Source organism: Astyanax mexicanus, chromosome 19 (assembly GCF_023375975.1).
Source record: "Astyanax mexicanus isolate ESR-SI-001 chromosome 19, AstMex3_surface, whole genome shotgun sequence".
Classification (NCBI taxonomy): domain Eukaryota; kingdom Metazoa; phylum Chordata; class Actinopteri; order Characiformes; family Acestrorhamphidae; genus Astyanax; species Astyanax mexicanus.
The window spans coordinates 217,501-235,000 of NC_064426.1; the positions used below are offsets into that span (position 1 = coordinate 217,501).

Consider the following 17,500-nt stretch of genomic DNA (forward strand, 5'->3'; position numbering starts at 1 on the left):
GTGTGTGTGTGTATTTAGGAGACGGAGATTGATAATATTCATCAGCTGGTTGTCGGGGCAACTGAAAACGTTAAAGAAGGAAATGAGGACATTCGAGAGGTGAGAGATAACGTCACACCTCTACAGCCCCGCCCACTGAGCCTTCAGCAGCTTAGCTCCACCCACTGAGCCCAGTGCAGTGCAGTAGTGCAGTAGTGCAGTGTAGTAGTGTAGTAGTGCAGTGCGTAACGTTAGTGTTTGTTTTGTTTCAGGCGATTAAGAATAACGCAGGGTTTCGGGTGTGGATCCTGTTCTTCTTGGTGATGTGCTCGTTCTCCCTGCTGTTCCTCGACTGGTACGACAGCTGAATCCCAGTTCTCCCAGTGATCCCGGAACTGAGGTCATCAGCCAGACCACTGGATTCCACAGAGACTATTTATCATTTCTGTATAATAAAACAATTGTGCCCTGTATACGATCTGACCGATCAATCGGTTCATATTGATGATCAGCAGTTTTATGGTTATCAATAAAAATATATCACTAACATCAGCCCACACCTAACCACAGCTTTAACACGATAATAACAATGTTATAATTTATATTACGAGAAATGAAGAATATGTAAAATATTAAAAATAAGAGAAAATAAACAAAGTTTTTGAGTATTAATATAATTACATTCACTACAGATACAGGGTTTAATATTAAAATAAATATTACACAGTGTTTTATATATGTATACAAAACACAGATGTTGAGATTTAATGTCTATAATTTTTATATCAGGTGGTCATAATTTATTGGGTGATATTGGGTGTAGGAATCTGATGGATTATCACAGGAGGAACATTAGAAAGTTCTACTACATGCTGAGACGTCTGCAGTGTTACACAAACACTACTACTGTATGTGTAGATCAATAAATATTACCCTGAATATCAGAATTGATCCTGATTTATTGATCCTGATCACTTTTATCTAGGAGCAGATATTTATATGGTGAATCTTTAATCTCAGTTTAATACAGAACCATCAGTCATTCCCAGTAAAACCAGTGCAGACTCAGAGTTGGACAGGGAGAGTTTATTGTACAGTTTATTATGGTGAACATTTCCAGTTTTTCGCTCTACTTTCTCAAACTGAACAGCAGCAGAACCAGAGCAGGTTCTGATCCAGGTGTTCCTCAGGTTCTGCTCAGGAACCGGAGTCCAGATGTTCAGCAGCCGGAGAGTAAAACTCCGCCCCAGGATTCCCTTCAGACTGAGAGACCCGGATCTGCACCTTCTCTACACCGCAGACACCACAGAGTGGGAGGGGCTTTTGAAAACGGGGGTGGGGTTTCTTTAGGGGCGTGGTTTTGGGGTTTGGAGGCTGTTTTAAATGAGTTTTCTCTTTAGCTGGTGAATCAGGAGATAAAGTTACTCCTATAAAGCAGAATATCTCCACATACGACCTTTAAACTGATCACAATCATCACATTAATCATTTATCAAACAAAATACGGACAGAGCCGCAGTTGTTTATGGTACATTATTACATCTGAAAATCCACAATAATCAGGAGTTCAGTCCTCTTTAAAAGAGTGCAATAACATTAAGATGCTATTATCACAACATTCAGGACTAAAACGATCAGAAAATCAATAAATAATGATACTATTCATCAGAATTATATCTGGTATCATTAAGGGGGGGATTCAAGTTTACCAGCAGAACAAACACATTCAGGTAGAGAAGCTGCACCTACACCACGTGTGTGTGTGTGTGTGTGTGTGTGTATATGGTGTGTGTGTGTTTAGTCGAGGTTCTGTTGGGTCTTGGTGTGTAGTGTGTATATGGTGTGTGTGTGTGTGTGTGTGTGTGTGTGTGTGTGTTTAGTCGAGGTTCTGTTGGGTCTTGGTGTGTAGTGTGTATATGGTGTGTGTGTGTGTGTGTGTGTGTGTGTGTTTAGTCGAGGTTCTGCTGGGTCTTGGTGTGTAGTGTGTATATGGTGTGTGTGTGTGTGTGTGTGTGTGTGTGTATATGGTGTGTGTGTGTGTGTGTGTGTGTGTTTAGTCGAGGTTCTGCTGGGTCTTGGTGTGTAGTGTGTATATGGTGTGTGTGTGTGTGTGTGTTTAGTCGAGGTTCTGCTGGGTCTTGGTGTGTAGTGTGTATATGGTGTGTGTGTGTGTGTGTGTGTGTGTTTAGTCGAGGTTCTGCTGGGTCTTGGTGTGTGTGTGTGTGTGTGTGTGTATATGGTGTGTAGTGTGTGTATATGGTGTGTGTGTGTGTGTGTGTGTTTAGTCGAGGTTCTGCTGGGTCTTGGTGTGTAGTGTGTATATGGTGTGTGTGTGTGTGTGTGTGTGTGTGTGTGTGTGTGTGTGTTTAGTCGAGGTTCTGCTGGGTCTTGGTGTGTAGTGTGTATATGGTGTGTGTGTGTGTGTGTTTAGTCGAGGTTCTGCTGGGTCTTGGTGTGTAGTGTGTATATGGTGTGTGTGTGTGTGTGTGTGTGTGTGTGTGTGTTTAGTCGAGGTTCTGCTGGGTCTTGGTGTGTAGTGTGTATATGGTGTGTGTGTGTGTGTGTGTGTGTGTGTGTGTTTAGTCGAGGTTCTGCTGGGTCTTGGTGTGTAGTGTGTATATGGTGTGTGTGTGTGTGTGTGTTTAGTCGAGGTTCTGCTGGGTCTTGGTGTGTAGTGTGTATATGGTGTGTGTGTGTGTGTGTGTTTAGTCGAGGTTCTGCTGGGTCTTGGTGTGTAGTTGGGAGACTCGGCGCTCCTCGGCGGTGATGCTGAGCCAGGGGGAGACGGCGCGGGTGATGGTGTGCTTGGCGACGTTGTAGTGATTAATGATGGTGAACAGACGCCCGCGGCCCGCCGGACCCTGAGGGGGGTAATAACTGTACACCCCCGCCGGCACACACCGCCCCTGCTGCAGACAGACAGACAGACAGACAGACAGACAGACAGACAGGGGTCACATGGTGTAACAGGACTGGTGTAACTGATGGTGCACATTGAGTACTCATACTGTATTTACACTGCTTATAGTTTACCACCAGGACTGTCACATAGCAACCAGCTAAAACTCCATAGCAACCATGTAAATTAAATAATAATTAACAGTACCAAAACCTCATCAAGCAATACACACGGAACCACCTTACCACACCCTAGCAACCACTCTAACCCCCCACACTGCACTTTTACCAGTGTTCCCTTTAGTGTGTGTGTGTGTGTTTGTGTGTGTGTTTTTCTTACCGTGTAGGTAAATCCGTCGGGGCAGGGCTGCTCGTACTGGTATACCTTAAATACCACCAGGAACACCACACACACCAGAAACGCCAATGCACACACCACCAGCAGCGCCATCTGCACACACACACACACACACACACAAGCTGTTAATGAAAAGGCAAAAATCTGGACTGACAAATCTCTCTCTCTGAGATGGAATAGCGTTACCTAGTAACTAAAACTCGAGGGAGGTGCAGAGGCTGCTGAAAATACTCCAACACACACACACACACACACACACACACACACACAGTTTATTACCTTGATGCGTTCAGACACTCCGTCTAAGCTGCTGATTTTAGGGTGAAATTTCCCCTTTGTCTTCTCCTCGCTGTAGTCCGCCTTCGTCTTCACCACCACCTATCACACACACACACACACACACACACACACACACACACACCCTTCACTGTCTGTGTGTGTTTTTAGACCACATGTTTGAGATTGGGTGAGGAGGATCTACAGTGGCGTTTATCTCGCTCCGCAGGTTCAGGTGGTTTGAGTGTGAAGCTGTTGTGGAGCCGGCCGCGGTGCAGAGGGGTTCACTGTACCTGACCTGACTGCGGTCGGTTCCACTGCAGGTGTGGAAGCTATCCGCTCCCTGTGCTGTGTGTGGGGTAATGTAATTGGTTAATTTTGTTACGTGATGCTTCCACACCTGCAGTGGAACCGACCGCAGTCCATGGTTCGGATTAACAAAATTTTGGTGTGTGAAAGCAAACAACAACAATAAGCCCCTCCCCAAAAATGCAGACTCGTTTATTTGGGGTAATTGTGGAAAAGACCTTTAAAAAAGGGACAACAGGTTCTGTGAGTGATGCCTTTACATCGTTTATCATTTAAAAAAGTGTCTGAGATACGAAAGCTTTTAGGAGTGTAGAAAAAGGCACTGTCCCATTTCCTGTCCCCAGCCCTAGTCCCCTCTCTAAAGTGTCTATCTATTGAGCGCCCTCTAGAGTTATACCAGTGTAACGGGGTGAACAGGAAGTCAGACCCAGTTGAACTGAAACCCAATAACAGTAGAAATGTGTATCTGTTGCTCGGTGGCGCCTCACCATGTCCGGCGGTGGGATCTGCAGCTGTGCCGCGTCCAGAGGAGTCATGAGCGGGATGGTGTCGAATCCCTCCTCCGACCCCGCGGCCTTCTTCTCGCTCACGTTAACCCCCAACTTCACCATTTTACCAACCACTGCGATGTTCTTACCTACACACACACACACACTGTTCTACAACCTGACAGTTGATGAAGCTCAGGGTTGTATCATTTGACATCATCTTATTCACATTGTTTACAAGTTCACATTTAGTTCCACCTCAAAAAGAGTGCTGTAGTTACATTCTGATGCCTGAGCTTCTGTTCCACCTTAACTTGTGCATCAGTTATAGCTACATTCTGGTAGCTCAGGCCAATTTCTTCTGTGAATTAGTCTTTCCACCTTACATGATGCAGCTATTACATTCAGTTAATTACACACCCACCTTAAATTTTGCAGCATATACATTTTGAAGACTGATTCCTGCATCTTTTTAGAATTGTCTATTCCACCTTTACCGGTGTAGCAGTTACAGATAAATTTCCTATGCGAATAGTGGTTATATTCAGTCAATAATGTATTCTTTTTTTTTGGTAAAGCTTTTATAATCAGGTATTTATTATCCTCCTCACATTAGACTTGATTACCTTAAATAATGCAGCTATTGGTCAGAAAAGTATTAATTCCACCTTAAATTGTGCAGCAATTACAGCTACAGTGTGGCGTCTTTGGCCAGTTTATTATGTGTATTGTGCCTTCCACCTTAAGAAATGCAACCGTCACAGTTAGGCATCTATCAATTCCGCCTGAAATCGTGAAGCAGCTACATTTATATTATGATCCCTGAGGCCAGCTTCGTTTTAGACCTACCCATTCCACCTTAAATCTCCGTTGATTAAGTCGGATTTTAACTTCCACCTTAATTAATGCAGCTAGTCAGGCAAATATCCATTCCACCTTAAATTGTGAAGCAGTTACACGCTAATGGCTAAAGCCAGCTTCGTTTTAGACTAGCCACTTCCACCTTCAATTTTGACAATTATTCATTCCACCTTAAATTGTGGAACAATAACATGCTGGGGCTCGATTCCATTATTCGCATTAGAACTGTCCGTTCCACCTTAAATGATGCAGCGGTTCTATTATTCTAGAACGCCACACGTTTAAGGTGGAAATACAAATTCTGTTAAGATGCTGCCACAGCTGCATAATTTAAGGTGGACTGGACACTGATAAGCAGCACAGCTGTAAATAAGCACGATCTTAATCAATAAAAACATAATTGAAATCCGATGCACGAGAGCGCAGCGCGCGCGGTGATGCACAATGACTGTTAGTGATGCGCCGCAGCGCGCGCACCATGCCGCAGCGCATCACCGCGCGCCTCCAGGTGCTGTTCATCAGCTGGCACCTTTTCCCGCGCACTCTCTCTTACCTGTGTGAGAGGTCCGGTCCGGTTCAGTCCCGCGCGACCCGCCCGGAGCTCGAGCTCTGCTGCGGAGGATCTCGCGCGTCCTTTGTGTGTTTGCGGCGCCGGTGTGAGTGCGCGCGCGCGCGGGAGTGTGAGTGATGTAATGGTTTGGCGAATGAACTGCCTCGCGACACACCGGGGGGCGGAGCCACGAGCTCCCACCAATAGTATCATTTACATTTAAATCAGACAAACTATTATATAGAGGAGAGACAGGTGAGTTACTTTCATTTAATCACCTTTCAGCAGGTAAGAAGATCAAACTGATGGACCAAACCTGGTATTTATTTTAGAAAAACAACCCAATATTTTATTATAATATTATTATTCTGTAATATTAATTATGTGACACACACACACACACACAGACACAGAACTAGTCTAGTCTAAGCTTTATGGATTTCCTCAGCACTGAGAGTTTTTTATCTCTGTGGATGATAATCTGTAACCGTGAATCCGCCGCTGCACCGGAGCTTCTGACACAGTAACAAACATAGCTCCTGCTCGTCACCATGCAGAATATGGTACACATGCCAGGTCAAAGGGGCGGAGCCATGCGAACAGGGTGAACTTTATTTTAATGAAATTAATTCAATACAAAGCAAATCCCTGAGAATCAGCATAGAGAAGATCAGTTCTGCAGCTCATCTCTCTGTATAAACTGCAGATGGTTCTGTTCTGGTTCTGGAAGTTCTGATTAGCTCAGTGTATCAGTTTCATTTCAGACTCTAAACTCCCAAAAAAAACACTCCTCAGCTTCTCATTGGTCCATATCGCTGTCACTCTGCAGAGTCTTCATGGCCAGCCCCCACAGTGCACCGCTGGAGCAGAAGCCCTCGGAGCTCCTGTAGGGGGCGCTGTGTGTCTGAGAGCTGACTGGGGCCAGTGGGGGGCTGCAGTGCGCCTCTGGGGTCAGCAGGTGGGGCCGTAGAGCAGAGCCGGCGGAGGGGTCGGTGTTCAGGGTAGATTTCACATGAGGGGGAGGAGCTTTTTGATGTGTGAGGAGGGGCTTATTGAACGTGGGTGGGGCTAACAGATTTTGTGGAAGGACAGAGCGCAGCTCTGAGAGAGAGGAGGTGGAGGAGTGGGAGGAGAGGGGTGTGATGAAGGAGGCGGGGACGGGTCGACAGGTTCCTGCAGGGGGCGGAGTTGAGCTGGGCAGGGGGCGGAGCTGAGCTCTATTTCTGCAGGATGGCGGTGTGGTGGGAGAAGCTGTTGCTTTGCTAACCTCTGGGTTGTGTTGCTGCACTAGCGCGTTAGCGTCTCCGGCGTTAGCGTCTCCGGCGTTAGCGTCTCCGGCGTTAGCGTCTCCGGCGTTAGCGTCTCCGGCGTCTGAGCCGGTCGTGGGTTTACAGTGGGCGCGGTGTCGGCGCAGCACCGCCGTACGCGTGAACCCCTTTCCACACGTGTCGCACACGTATGGACGCTCACCTGTGTGGGATCGCACGTGTCTCTGGAGGTCACCTGACCCAGCGAAACACTTACCTGTAAACAAGTAAACACAATCAATCAATTAATCAATCAATCAAATATATAACACTTTAGATCAATCAAACTGAAGTTTGTAGCACTTTAAACACGAATGAGAATCAAACAAATTACTGAAACTTTGATTTAGTTAAATTATTCTTTCTAAATAAAAGAATTAGATGAAAAAGTAAAATATTTAAAAATTAAATAATACAAAAATAAACATTAGGAATAAGATGATGGATTATGTAGAGTACAGCAGTATGAAGTGTGAGGGTATGATCTCACTGTAAACTGAATTCTGAAAATGCTGAACGAACTGATCAACTGAATCTGAGATCAGAGATCAATTTTAGTGATCAGACAAACTGTTCTTGTGTGTGTGTGTGTGTGTGTGTGTGTGTGTGTGATGTACCGCAGGTCTGGCAGCAGTAGGGTTTGTCTCCGCTGTGTCTCTGCATGTGTTTGAGGAGTTTTCTCTGCATGTTGAAGGATTTTCCGCACTGCTCACAGATAAACTCCCGCTCCCAACTGTGCGTCTTCTTATGTTCCTTCAGATTACTGAAGTTACTGAACCCTGCACACACACACACACACACACACACAGGTAACAATTAGACTTACTAAAGTTGTATCTATAATATAATTTTATATAATAAAGACAATAACAGATTTTCTATAAAGTATCTGTGTAGGATCACAGTATGGTGATATAGTCTCTGCTGTTCTGATTCCTACAGCAGAGTGTGAGTTTCTGTATCACTGTAACAGTAATCCTGTCTTCTGTTTGTTTGTTTGTTTAGTGTTCTGACCTCGTCCACAGATGTCACACAGGTGAGGTCGAGCTCCTGAGTGGATGATGATGTGGCGCTGAACATCACCTGATGCAGCAAAACTGGAAACACACACACACACACACACGCCAAACACCATCGTACCTTTAACAATTATATATAACCCGTGTTGTATTGATCTGTGGAGGATCGTACCTTTTCCCACAGAGCTCACAGATATACGGCTTCTCTCCTGAATGGCGACGGAGATGAGTCTGCAGGTTTCCTGCCTACACACACACACACACACACACACATTTTATACTTTATTTTGTTTCCATATACAATAAAATAAACAATAAGGAAACAAAATATTTCAGAAACATTGTCCAAACATGTCACATACAGTTCATACAGTGTGTTACAGCTTTTCATGTTTTCTCTATTTAAAGATAAAAACGCCTTTTCCAAATATGCAAAATCCCAGTGATCCTGAAATAAAGCAGAACTTCACTAACTGAACTACACTAGCTTTTACTCTACTTAATCCCCCGAGACCACACACTGCCAATCTATACACATGACCAAGACTCACACACACACACACACACACACACACACACCAGTACACACACTCACACACACACCAGTACACACACTCACACACACACCAGTACACTCACTCACACACACACACCAGTACACACACACACACCAGTACACACACACACACCAGTACACACACACACACACCAGTACACTCACTGACACACACACACAATCCTCACCTGAGAAAAGTTTTTCCCACAGACGTTACACTGGAATGGTTTCTCACCTGGACACACACACACACACACACACACACACACACACACACAGGTAACACACAGGTAACACACACACACATACCATTAGATCTTAAGAACACAATAAACCTGTGTTACCTGTGTGTGTGTGTGTGCTATGTGTGTGTATTGGTGTGTATGTGTGTGTTACCTGTGTGTGTTATGTGTGTGTGTGTGTGTGTGTGTGTGTTACCTGTGTGTGAGCGTTTGTGTAGCTCCAGGTTGCTGGGGTGTTTGAAGGTTTTGCCGCAGATCTCACAGCAGTATTTATTAGTGTTACTGGAAGCTCCGCCCGCTTCTCTCTGGCCGTGCGAGGGGGCGGGCTCTGGCGGGGGCGAGGGCGGAGTCGGCGGCTGGGGAACCAAACTGGGCTCGGGTGGTTCCTCCGGTTCTGGAGCTCCGCCCTCCGGGGGCATGTCTGTGCTGCCATTGGCCGGCTGGCTCTGTGCCTCCTCCTGCTGGAGGGTCTCTGCGCTGCAGCTGTCAGTCACCCTGCTCGGCTCCGCCCCCTCCTCGAGGGCGTGGTGAGAGCGGAGGTAGTTGAACTTCTTCAGGTACAGGGTCTTCTTGGGCCGCAGCATTCGTGGTGCGGTGGGGCTCCTCCTCCCGGCGGTAGGGGGCACCGGCAGGTCGGTGGGCGCCGGGGGTGGGTTTAGGAAGTCATGACAGGAAGAGGAGGAGGAAGGGGCGGGCACAGCGGCACTGGAACAGGACGTTGGCATCTGAGACATCAAAGGATCCACTGGAGCCGAGCTCGCTGGGTTTGAGGGTCCGAGTAAAGGCATCTGACTGGTCGCTGAAGAAGGTAAAATGGACAGTGATTGGTTGGCTGCAGTTGTGGGCGTGTTCTGGTTGGTGCTGTACTGCTCCTCCCCCAGCAGGGGGCAGTGGGCGTGGCTCTGCAGGCTGGCACTGCAGTTCTGGGCGGCACTCTGTTTGAAGTACTGCTTGCTGTAGAAGTTCCTCAGCTTGTACCCGTGTGGAGGCTGCCTCTCCGGCAGCGCCGCCGCGCTATTGGCCGTGTCAGGGGTGGCAGGGGGCGGGGCAGGCTGGAGCCGCTTGTAGTGCGAGGGATCTGGGTCCTGCTGTGGGAGGAGCGAGTGTTTGTGGGGGTCGGGGGCGGGGCAGTGGAGGTCCGGGTCGGGGGGGAGGGGGTTCCCCAGCACACAGTCCTGCTCGTGGGACAGCAGGGCGGGGAGAGGGAGGGGCGGGTCGCTGGGGGCGGAGCATGGCTTCAGGTAAGCATTACACATGTTCAGGATGTTGGACACCTGCCAGCAGAGAGGAACAGGAACATATTACACAACCAGGGATCAGTCTTACAGCCAATCAGAAGCAAGTACAACTAATCAGGTGGTGATTTGGACCAATGAGGAGAAAGAAAGTGGTGATTAGAGCCAATTACAGCCAGTGCAACCAAGCGTGAGTCTTACCTGTAGGCTCTGTGCGATGTGCAGCAGTGTGTGTGTGTGTGTGTTACCTGTAGACTCTGAGCGATGTGTAGCAGTGTGTGTGTGTGTGTGTGTTACCTGTAGGCTCTGAGCGATGTGTAGCAGTGTGTGTGTGTGTGTGTTACCTGTAGGCTCTGTGCGATGTGTAGCAGTGTGTGTGTGTGTGTGTTACCTGTAGGCTCTGAGCGATGTGTAGCAGTGTGTGGGCGTTGTCCTGGTTCAGCTCCAGGTGGGAGGTGTACATGTAGTCCAGGATCTGCCCGATCCCGCCCACATCCTGAATGGACAGGTGATAAACATCGTTCTTCAACGCCGGAGAATTCTGGAACAAAGACCTGCAACAAGACACGCCCACCTCAACACCTGTACACGGGATAGTGTGACCACAGTAAAGACAGGTGAATTATGGGAGTTGTAGTGAGGGCTGATAGCAGGTGCAGGTGAATTATGGGAGTTGTAGTGAGGGCTGATAATAGTGGGTGCAGGTGAATTATGGGAGTTGTGCAGGTTGTTACTGGAGTATGTTAATGGAGTATATTATGTATATTAGTCTGGTAGCTGCAGTGCTGATTGGTGGGGTGGTTTAAAGCGTAAGTTGTTGTGTGTCTCTGACCTGAAGTAGGAGCTGAAGGCGGCGAGGACGTTTTTGTGAGCTTTAAAACAGACGCCCTTCACCACCAGCATGCAGTCACACAGCAGACCCTGGATCCTCTGCTCCTGCAGCTCCTGCAGCAAATACGCACTGTGGCTGTACAGCCCGTCCATCCTTCACACACACACACACACACACACACACTGACAGATACACACAGTTAAATATAGTATAATCAGAAAAGCTATCAGTATTTATAGTAATTATTGTGATTGTTATATTATTGTTATTATAGTAACTGTAGAGATTATTATTGTGATTAGTGTTAAAGTAATTTTTATGATTTTAGTAGTTTTTGGGATTTATAGTCATTGTAAGGATAGTGATTATAGTGATTTTTAGGGGGTAGCTGAATGATGGGCACTGAGAGACCAGCCAGGCCAAAGTTGGGTGTGGGATTAGCCTGGATGCTAATGCTAATATAGAAAAGAACCGCTCTGTAGAGAAACTGGGAATAGTGGGAAGCGCCAGTACCGCTCTGAGATTAATATTCACATATACAGATTATATTTCATAATAAATAATAATAAATACAATAAAAACACGATATATAAGGGAGTTCCGTACTGGAATCATCAGTTCCACCTTAAATAGTGAACAGCTGGATTCGGGCACCAGAACAGAAGCGCTGCGGTATTTAAGGTGGACCGGAGAGATGCAATAAAATCAGCTGGATGTATTAAAGCAGCGGGTTTATATTCATAATAAATATTATATTTATATAAAAACCCTCCGCTTACCTTCGGCTGCACAGCCACACTGACGTCACCACTACGTCACATCCTGTCCGCAACCAAAGAAAACCTTTTTATTGAGATTTTTTTTTAACTTTAGAGACAGAATTTGTTACTACTTAATAAAAAAGTAATCTAGTTAATCTGCTGTTAATGTTTATTCTTTATTGTAAAGTATTTTTTATATTCATTAAGAAACATTATTGAAAAAAAAACACAAAATGTTTTTTAGCTGAAGTAGAATAATCATAAATATATCATAAAAATCCGAGAAACCGTTAATAAAAACAACTACAAAAATACTAAATTCTATTAAAACTAAAACGCTATGATGGCATTTTATTAAACAAATGTGAAGAAAATAAATTAACTTCTTGTGTTTCCATAGATTTATTTTATTTATTTATTATGTTTATGATACATAGTGTCGTGTGTTTTAGAGTAAAGCCTGTGTTATATTTTGTATTGTACTGTATTGTTTTATACACAATATATTACACACTCTAATAAAAACCTAAATACAAATAATAAATAAACACTGTTTATTCTCCGGCACTTACACATATTATATATATAAGCAGCATAGATGTGCGGGATTATTATTATTATTATTATTATTATTATTAATATTAATAATAAGCGAGTGCAGGTGTTTATTGAATAATATTGATTAATTTGAGCGCGTGTCTGTAGGAACGGTGTGCGCGCGGGGTCGTGTGTGAACCCGGAGTGTAAACACGGGCGCGCGCGGGTGCGTCGCTACGCGGCGTGGTTTACAGAGGAGACCCGGGTTTATCTGAACGGAGAAAAAAATCAGTTATTATTAATATTATTATTAATATTTACCCGCGCGCTCAGGGGGAGGAGTCGACAGAGAGAGAGAGAGGTTAGACTGCTTTATTCATTCTCTTATTTATTTATTAACTTTATAACTTTTTCACTGTTTAATTCACTCAAACACCAACCTGCCCTCATACAGCACCGCCTCTTCTCTCTCAGTGTGATTCTCTTTTTATAATTTTTTTACATTATAATTTTAATGTTAAAGACTATATTAAAGCTCTACAGCAACACACGATGAATTATTTATAATAATAAATCAGAATATTTTAGAATTATACTTTAGATTCTACTAAATAAGTATCAGATGTATGTTTGAGTTCAGATCTGCAGACTCTTGGTGAGATTTTAATCTCAGTATCTTCATGATTTAGAATCACCTGGAATAGTTTTCTCAGCGTCTTGAAGGAAGGAGTTTCTGGAGGTGCTGAACAATAGCTGCTGCTTTTCCTTCACGCTGTGAAGCTCCAGCTCCTCCCAATTAAATCACCTCAAATCACCATCTCAGTTCATCAGCTTTAGATCAGGAGATTAATGTGGAGGAAAAACACTTTTATACACTTTACTACAGAATTACATATGATCATCTCTTTAATATTAATCTACAATTTAGAAAATACATTAAATACAGAAAAACACTGAATGAGAAGGTGTGTCCAAACTTTTGACTGATACTGTACATGAAGATATAATTGTGTGTGTGTGTGTGTGTGTGTGTGTGTGTGTGTGTACAGGATGGTGTTTTTTACCTGTAACTCGTGTGGGGAGTCTCTGAAGAAAGCGCAGATAGAGAAGCATGTGGGGATGTGCAGAGGAAGCTCCTGTTTTTCCTGCATCGACTGTGGAAAAGATTTCTGGTGAGTTCTGAGTGATTTAAGCTCCTGATCTGATGCGCATTGTGATACAGGGGTGATGATTTAATAAACTGTGATTCTGTTAACAAAGTGATATATTGTGATGTTGTTTTAGAAAGAAACTGTAAATCTTTGGATTTAAGCATTTATTAAAAATCAATACTGTTTTTGAGAAACAATACATCATAATGCTTCCATATATTAATATTTATGTTCCTACTGTACAGACGGTTTCCACGAGACAGCTGACTGCTGAGTGACTTATATAATATATAGGTTTAGCTAACCGAACAGCAACATAATGAGAAACTCTAAACTTTCATTAGTTAATTAGTTAATTGGCCCATTGTTTACTTTCAGTGAAATTCACTTATTACAGAATCCCACTAAAGTACCAATAATCCAGTTAAAGACCTTTATTTTTATTTTAAATGTAAGAAAAGAGGAATGCAGGAATGAATAGAGTCAGTTGAATACTCAGCTCAGGGTGAATCGTCTGGTCTTGGTAAAGTTTAAGTAAAGTTTTAGTAAAGTTTTAGTAAAGTTCTAGTAGTAACTGAGTGTTTATCTCTGAAAGGGGGGAGGAGTATAAGAATCACCTGCGCTGCATCAGCGAGGATCAGAAGTACGGGGGGCGGGGCTACGAGGCCAAAGCCAATAAGGGAGATGTGAAGCAGCAGCAGTGGATTCAGGTAAGACTGTGCTCACCTGTGTTTCTGCAGTTCTTGAAAAAGTTAAAAAATTCTTACATAATTTTATCTGTAAAAACGCATTCATCTATTAAATCTCTTATAACTGCTACAGACTGTTAATACGATCCTGCTTTTATTTATTAATTTCATAGTTTATTATTTTAAATATATTTTACAGATTTAATCAGAGACTGATCTAATCAGAACCGACAGCGTTAATTTATCTGTTTAATTTAATCTAGTGTACGGGTTTCTGTACATGAGGGGTTTACACACACAGTTACTGTAGTGAGCAGGACTGTTCACTATTGTCTATTTGGAGATAAATTGCATTTAATTCATCTTTTTAACAAAATGTTTTGCAGCACTTCAGTAAGACTAAATTGTAGACAGTGATTAGTGTTCCATTAGAGGAGCTGAGTCTGAGTGCGAGTCTGAGTCTGAGTGCGAGTCTGAGTCTGAGTGCGAGTCTGAGTAGTGCGAGTCTGAGTAGTGCGAGTCTGAGTAGTGCGAGTCTGAGTAGTGCGAGTCTGAGTAGTGCGAGTCTGAGTAGTGCGAGTCTGAGTGCGAGTCTGAGTGCGAGTGCGAGTCTGAGTGCGAGTGCGAGTCTGAGTGCGAGTCTGAGTGCGAGTCTGAGTGCGAGTCTGAGTCTGAGTGCGAGTCTGAGTGCGAGTCTGAGTGCGAGTCTGAGTGCGAGTGCGAGTGCGAGTGCGAGTCTGAGTGCGAGTCTGAGTGCGAGTCTGAGTGCGAGTCTGAGTGCGAGTCTGAGTGCGAGTCTGAGTGCGAGTCTGAGTGCGAGTCCGAGTCTGAGTGCGAGTCTGAGTGCGAGTCTGAGTGCGAGTCTGAGTGCGAGTGCGAGTCTGAGTGCGAGTCTGAGTGCGAGTCTGAGTGCGAGTCTGAGTGCGAGTCTGAGTGCGAGTCTGAGTGCGAGTCTGAGTGCGAGTCTGAGTGCGAGTCCGAGTGCGAGTCCGAGTCCGAGTCCGAGTCCGAGTGCGAGTGCGAGTCTGAGTGCGAGTCTGAGTGCGAGTCTGAGTGCGAGTCTGAGTGCGAGTCTGAGTGCGAGTCTGAGTGCGAGTCTGAGTGCGAGTGCGAGTGCGAGTCTGAGTGCGAGTCTGAGTGCGAGTCTGAGTGCGAGTCTGAGTGCGAGTCTGAGTGCGAGTCTGAGTGCGAGTGCGAGTCTGAGTGCGAGTCTGAGTGCGAGTGCGAGTCTGAGTGCGAGTCTGAGTGCGAGTCTGAGTGCGAGTCTGAGTGCGAGTGCGAGTCCGAGTCCGAGTCTGAGTCTGAGTGCGAGTCTGAGTGCGAGTGCGAGTCTGAGTGCGAGTGCGAGTCTGAGTGCGAGTCTGAGTGCGAGTCTGAGTGCGAGTCTGAGTGCGAGTCCGAGTCCGAGTCTGAGTCTGAGTGCGAGTGCGAGTCTGAGTGCGAGTGCGAGTCTGAGTGCGAGTGCGAGTCTGAGTGCGAGTCTGAGTGCGAGTCTGAGTGCGAGTCTGAGTGCGAGTCTGAGTGCGAGTGTGAGTGCGAGTGCGAGTCTGAGTGCGAGTCTGAGTGCGAGTCTGAGTGCGAGTCTGAGTGCGAGTCTGAGTCTGAGTGCGAGTGCGAGTCTGAGTGCGAGTGCGAGTCTGAGTGCGAGTCTGAGTGCGAGTCTGAGTGCGAGTCTGAGTGCGAGTCTGAGTGCGAGTCTGAGTGCGAGTCTGAGTGCGAGTCCGAGTCCGAGTCTGAGTCTGAGTGCGAGTGCGAGTCTGAGTGCGAGTCTGAGTGCGAGTCTGAGTGCGAGTCCGAGTCCGAGTCTGAGTCTGAGTGCGAGTGCGAGTCTGAGTGCGAGTCTGAGTGCGAGTCTGAGTGCGAGTGCGAGTCTGAGTGCGAGTCTGAGTGCGAGTGCGAGTCTGAGTGCGAGTGCGAGTCTGAGTGCGAGTGCGAGTCTGAGTGCGAGTCTGAGTGCGAGTCTGAGTGCGAGTCTGAGTAGTGCGAGTCTGAGTGCGAGTCTGAGTGCGAGTGCGAGTGCGAGTCTGAGTGCGAGTCTGAGTGCGAGTCTGAGTGCGAGTCTGAGTGCGAGTCTGAGTGCGAGTGCGAGTCTGAGTGCGAGTCTGAGTGCGAGTCTGAGTGCGAGTCTGAGTGCGAGTCTGAGTGCGAGTCTGAGTGCGAGTCTGAGTGCGAGTGCGAGTCTGAGTGCGAGTCTGAGTGCGAGTCTGAGTGCGAGTCTGAGTGCGAGTCTGAGTGCGAGTGCGAGTCCGAGTCCGAGTCCGAGTCTGAGTGCGAGTGCGAGTCTGAGTGCGAGTGCGAGTCCGAGTCTGAGTGCGAGTCTGAGTAGTGCGAGTCTGAGTGCGAGTCTGAGTGCGAGTCTGAGTGCGAGTGCGAGTCCGAGTCTGAGTGCGAGTGCGAGTCTGAGTGCGAGTGCGAGTCTGAGTGCGAGTCTGAGTGCGAGTCTGAGTGCGAGTCTGAGTGCGAGTCTGAGTGCGAGTCTGAGTGCGAGGCTGAGTAGTGCGAGTCTGAGTGCGAGTCTGAGTGCGAGTCTGAGTGCGAGTCTGAGTGCGAGTCTGAGTGCGAGTGCGAGTCTGAGTGCGAGTGCGAGTCTGAGTGCGAGTGCGAGTCTGAGTGCGAGTGCGAGTCTGAGTGCGAGTCTGAGTGCGAGTCTGAGTGCGAGTCTGAGTGCGAGTCTGAGTGCGAGTCTGAGTGCGAGTGCGAGTCCGAGTCCGAGTCCGAGTCTGAGTCTGAGTGCGAGTGCGAGTCCGAGTGCGAGTGCGAGTCCGAGTGCGAGTGCGAGTCTGAGTGCGAGTCTGAGTGCGAGTCTGAGTGCGAGTCTGAGTGCGAGTCTGAGTAGTGCGAGTCTGAGTGCGAGTCTGAGTAGTGCGAGTCTGAGTGCGAGTCTGAGTGCGAGTGCGAGTGCGAGTCTGAGTGCGAGTCTGAGTGCGAGTCTGAGTGCGAGTCTGAGTGCGAGTCTGAGTGCGAGTCTGAGTGCGAGTCTGAGTCCGAGTGCGAGTCCGAGTGCGAGTCTGAGTGCGAGTCCGAGTGCGAGTCTGAGTGCGAGTGCGAGTCCGAGTCTGAGTCTGAGTGCGAGTCTGAGTGCGAGTGCGAGTCTGAGTGCGAGTCTGAGTGCGAGTCTGAGTGCGAGTCTGAGTGCGAGTCTGAGTGCGAGTGCGAGTGTGAGTGCGAGTGTGAGTCTGAGTCTGAGTCTGAGTGCGAGTCTGATTTTGCTCGGGTTCTACAGAGGATACAGGAGGCTCTGAGTAAACCCGGCGTCAGCGTCCGACTCAAAGACCTTCTCAATCAAATCTGTTCCTACGACAACGTTCCCCGAAAAAAAGCCAAGTTCCAGGTATCAGAACCAGTTTACTGTGTGTGTGTGTGTGTGTGTGTTGTGTGTTGTGTGTGTGTGTGTGTGTGTGTTGTGTGTGTGTGTGTGTGTGTGTGTGTGTGTGTGTGTGTGTGTGTGTGTT

The 17,500-nt window shown here is 46.5% G+C and overlaps 4 protein-coding genes across 14 annotated transcripts in view; 2 read left to right on the forward strand and 2 right to left on the reverse strand.

Annotated features, from left to right (window-relative positions):
• The window catches only part of stx18 (syntaxin 18), a 13,975-nt gene extending 13,049 nt beyond the window's left edge, over positions 1-926 (forward strand). Inside the window, exons 10-11 of the mRNA XM_007240688.4 lie at positions 19-99; positions 252-926. Coding sequence (XP_007240750.3) covers positions 19-99; positions 252-347 — 177 coding nt within the window. The 3' untranslated portion in view covers positions 348-926. The remainder of the gene's footprint in view (positions 1-18; positions 100-251) is intronic.
• A 124-nt stretch (positions 927-1,050) lies between these two features.
• Positions 1,051-5,852, reverse strand: nsg1 (neuronal vesicle trafficking associated 1). Of its 4 annotated transcripts, none has more exons than XR_007427160.1 (7): positions 5,723-5,849; positions 4,309-4,457; positions 3,515-3,613; positions 3,218-3,328; positions 2,645-2,888; positions 2,192-2,216; positions 1,051-2,064 (listed from the first exon to the last, which is right to left on the reverse strand). XR_007427160.1 is itself a non-coding variant. In XM_049467752.1 (6 exons), exons 2-6 carry the CDS (start codon positions 4,429-4,431, stop codon positions 2,407-2,409), a joined length of 537 nt encoding a protein of 178 aa, XP_049323709.1. In that variant the 5' UTR covers positions 4,432-4,457; positions 5,723-5,852; the 3' UTR covers positions 1,051-2,406. The 4 variants fall into 4 exon arrangements, 2 of the variants coding, with proteins under 2 accessions (XP_049323709.1, XP_049323708.1); XR_007427159.1 differs by having other exon boundaries at positions 1,051-2,127; XM_049467752.1 differs by having other exon boundaries at positions 1,051-2,415; positions 2,694-2,888; positions 5,723-5,852.
• A 459-nt stretch (positions 5,853-6,311) lies between these two features.
• Positions 6,312-11,731, reverse strand: zbtb49 (zinc finger and BTB domain containing 49). The gene is made up of 9 exons (XM_049467750.1): positions 11,690-11,731; positions 10,911-11,092; positions 10,470-10,632; positions 9,040-10,117; positions 8,790-8,836; positions 8,218-8,291; positions 8,041-8,123; positions 7,644-7,805; positions 6,312-7,243 (listed from the first exon to the last, which is right to left on the reverse strand). Exons 2-9 carry the CDS (start codon positions 11,060-11,062, stop codon positions 6,519-6,521), a joined length of 2,484 nt encoding a protein of 827 aa, XP_049323707.1. The 5' UTR covers positions 11,063-11,092; positions 11,690-11,731; the 3' UTR covers positions 6,312-6,518.
• A 673-nt stretch (positions 11,732-12,404) lies between these two features.
• lyar (Ly1 antibody reactive homolog (mouse)) overlaps positions 12,405-17,500 on the forward strand; it is an 8,970-nt gene continuing 3,874 nt past the window's right edge. For all 8 annotated transcript variants that reach the window (XM_022676715.2, XM_049467774.1, XM_049467771.1 and 5 more), the window contains exons 1-4: positions 12,405-12,569; positions 13,258-13,380; positions 13,955-14,069; positions 17,272-17,379. In XM_022676715.2, the coding sequence (XP_022532436.2) occupies positions 13,259-13,380; positions 13,955-14,069; positions 17,272-17,379 (345 nt within the window). In that variant the 5' untranslated portion in view covers positions 12,405-12,569; position 13,258. The remainder of the gene's footprint in view (positions 12,570-13,257; positions 13,381-13,954; positions 14,070-17,271; positions 17,380-17,500) is intronic.

Bases quoted from the DNA above. Each gene is read 5' to 3' on its own strand.
- nsg1 (XM_049467752.1), bottom strand. From the start codon at position 4,431: ATGGTGAAGTTGGGGGTTAACGTGAGCGAGAAGAAGGCCGCGGGGTCG. The intron at 3,614-4,308 runs GTGAGGCGCCAC...TGTGTGTGATAG, and splicing joins AGATCCCACCGCCGGACATG to GTGGTGGTGAAGACGAAGGC. The intron at 3,329-3,514 runs GTAATAAACTGT...GTGTGTGTGCAG, and splicing joins GAGTGTCTGAACGCATCAAG to ATGGCGCTGCTGGTGGTGTG.
- zbtb49 (XM_049467750.1), bottom strand. From the start codon at position 11,062: ATGGACGGGCTGTACAGCCACAGTGCGTATTTGCTGCAGGAGCTGCAG. The intron at 8,837-9,039 runs GTAACACACACA...GTGTGTGTCCAG, and splicing joins ACACAAACGCTCACACACAG to GTGAGAAACCATTCCAGTGT. The intron at 7,806-8,040 runs GTCAGAACACTA...GTGTGTGTGCAG, and splicing joins GTGTGACATCTGTGGACGAG to GGTTCAGTAACTTCAGTAAT.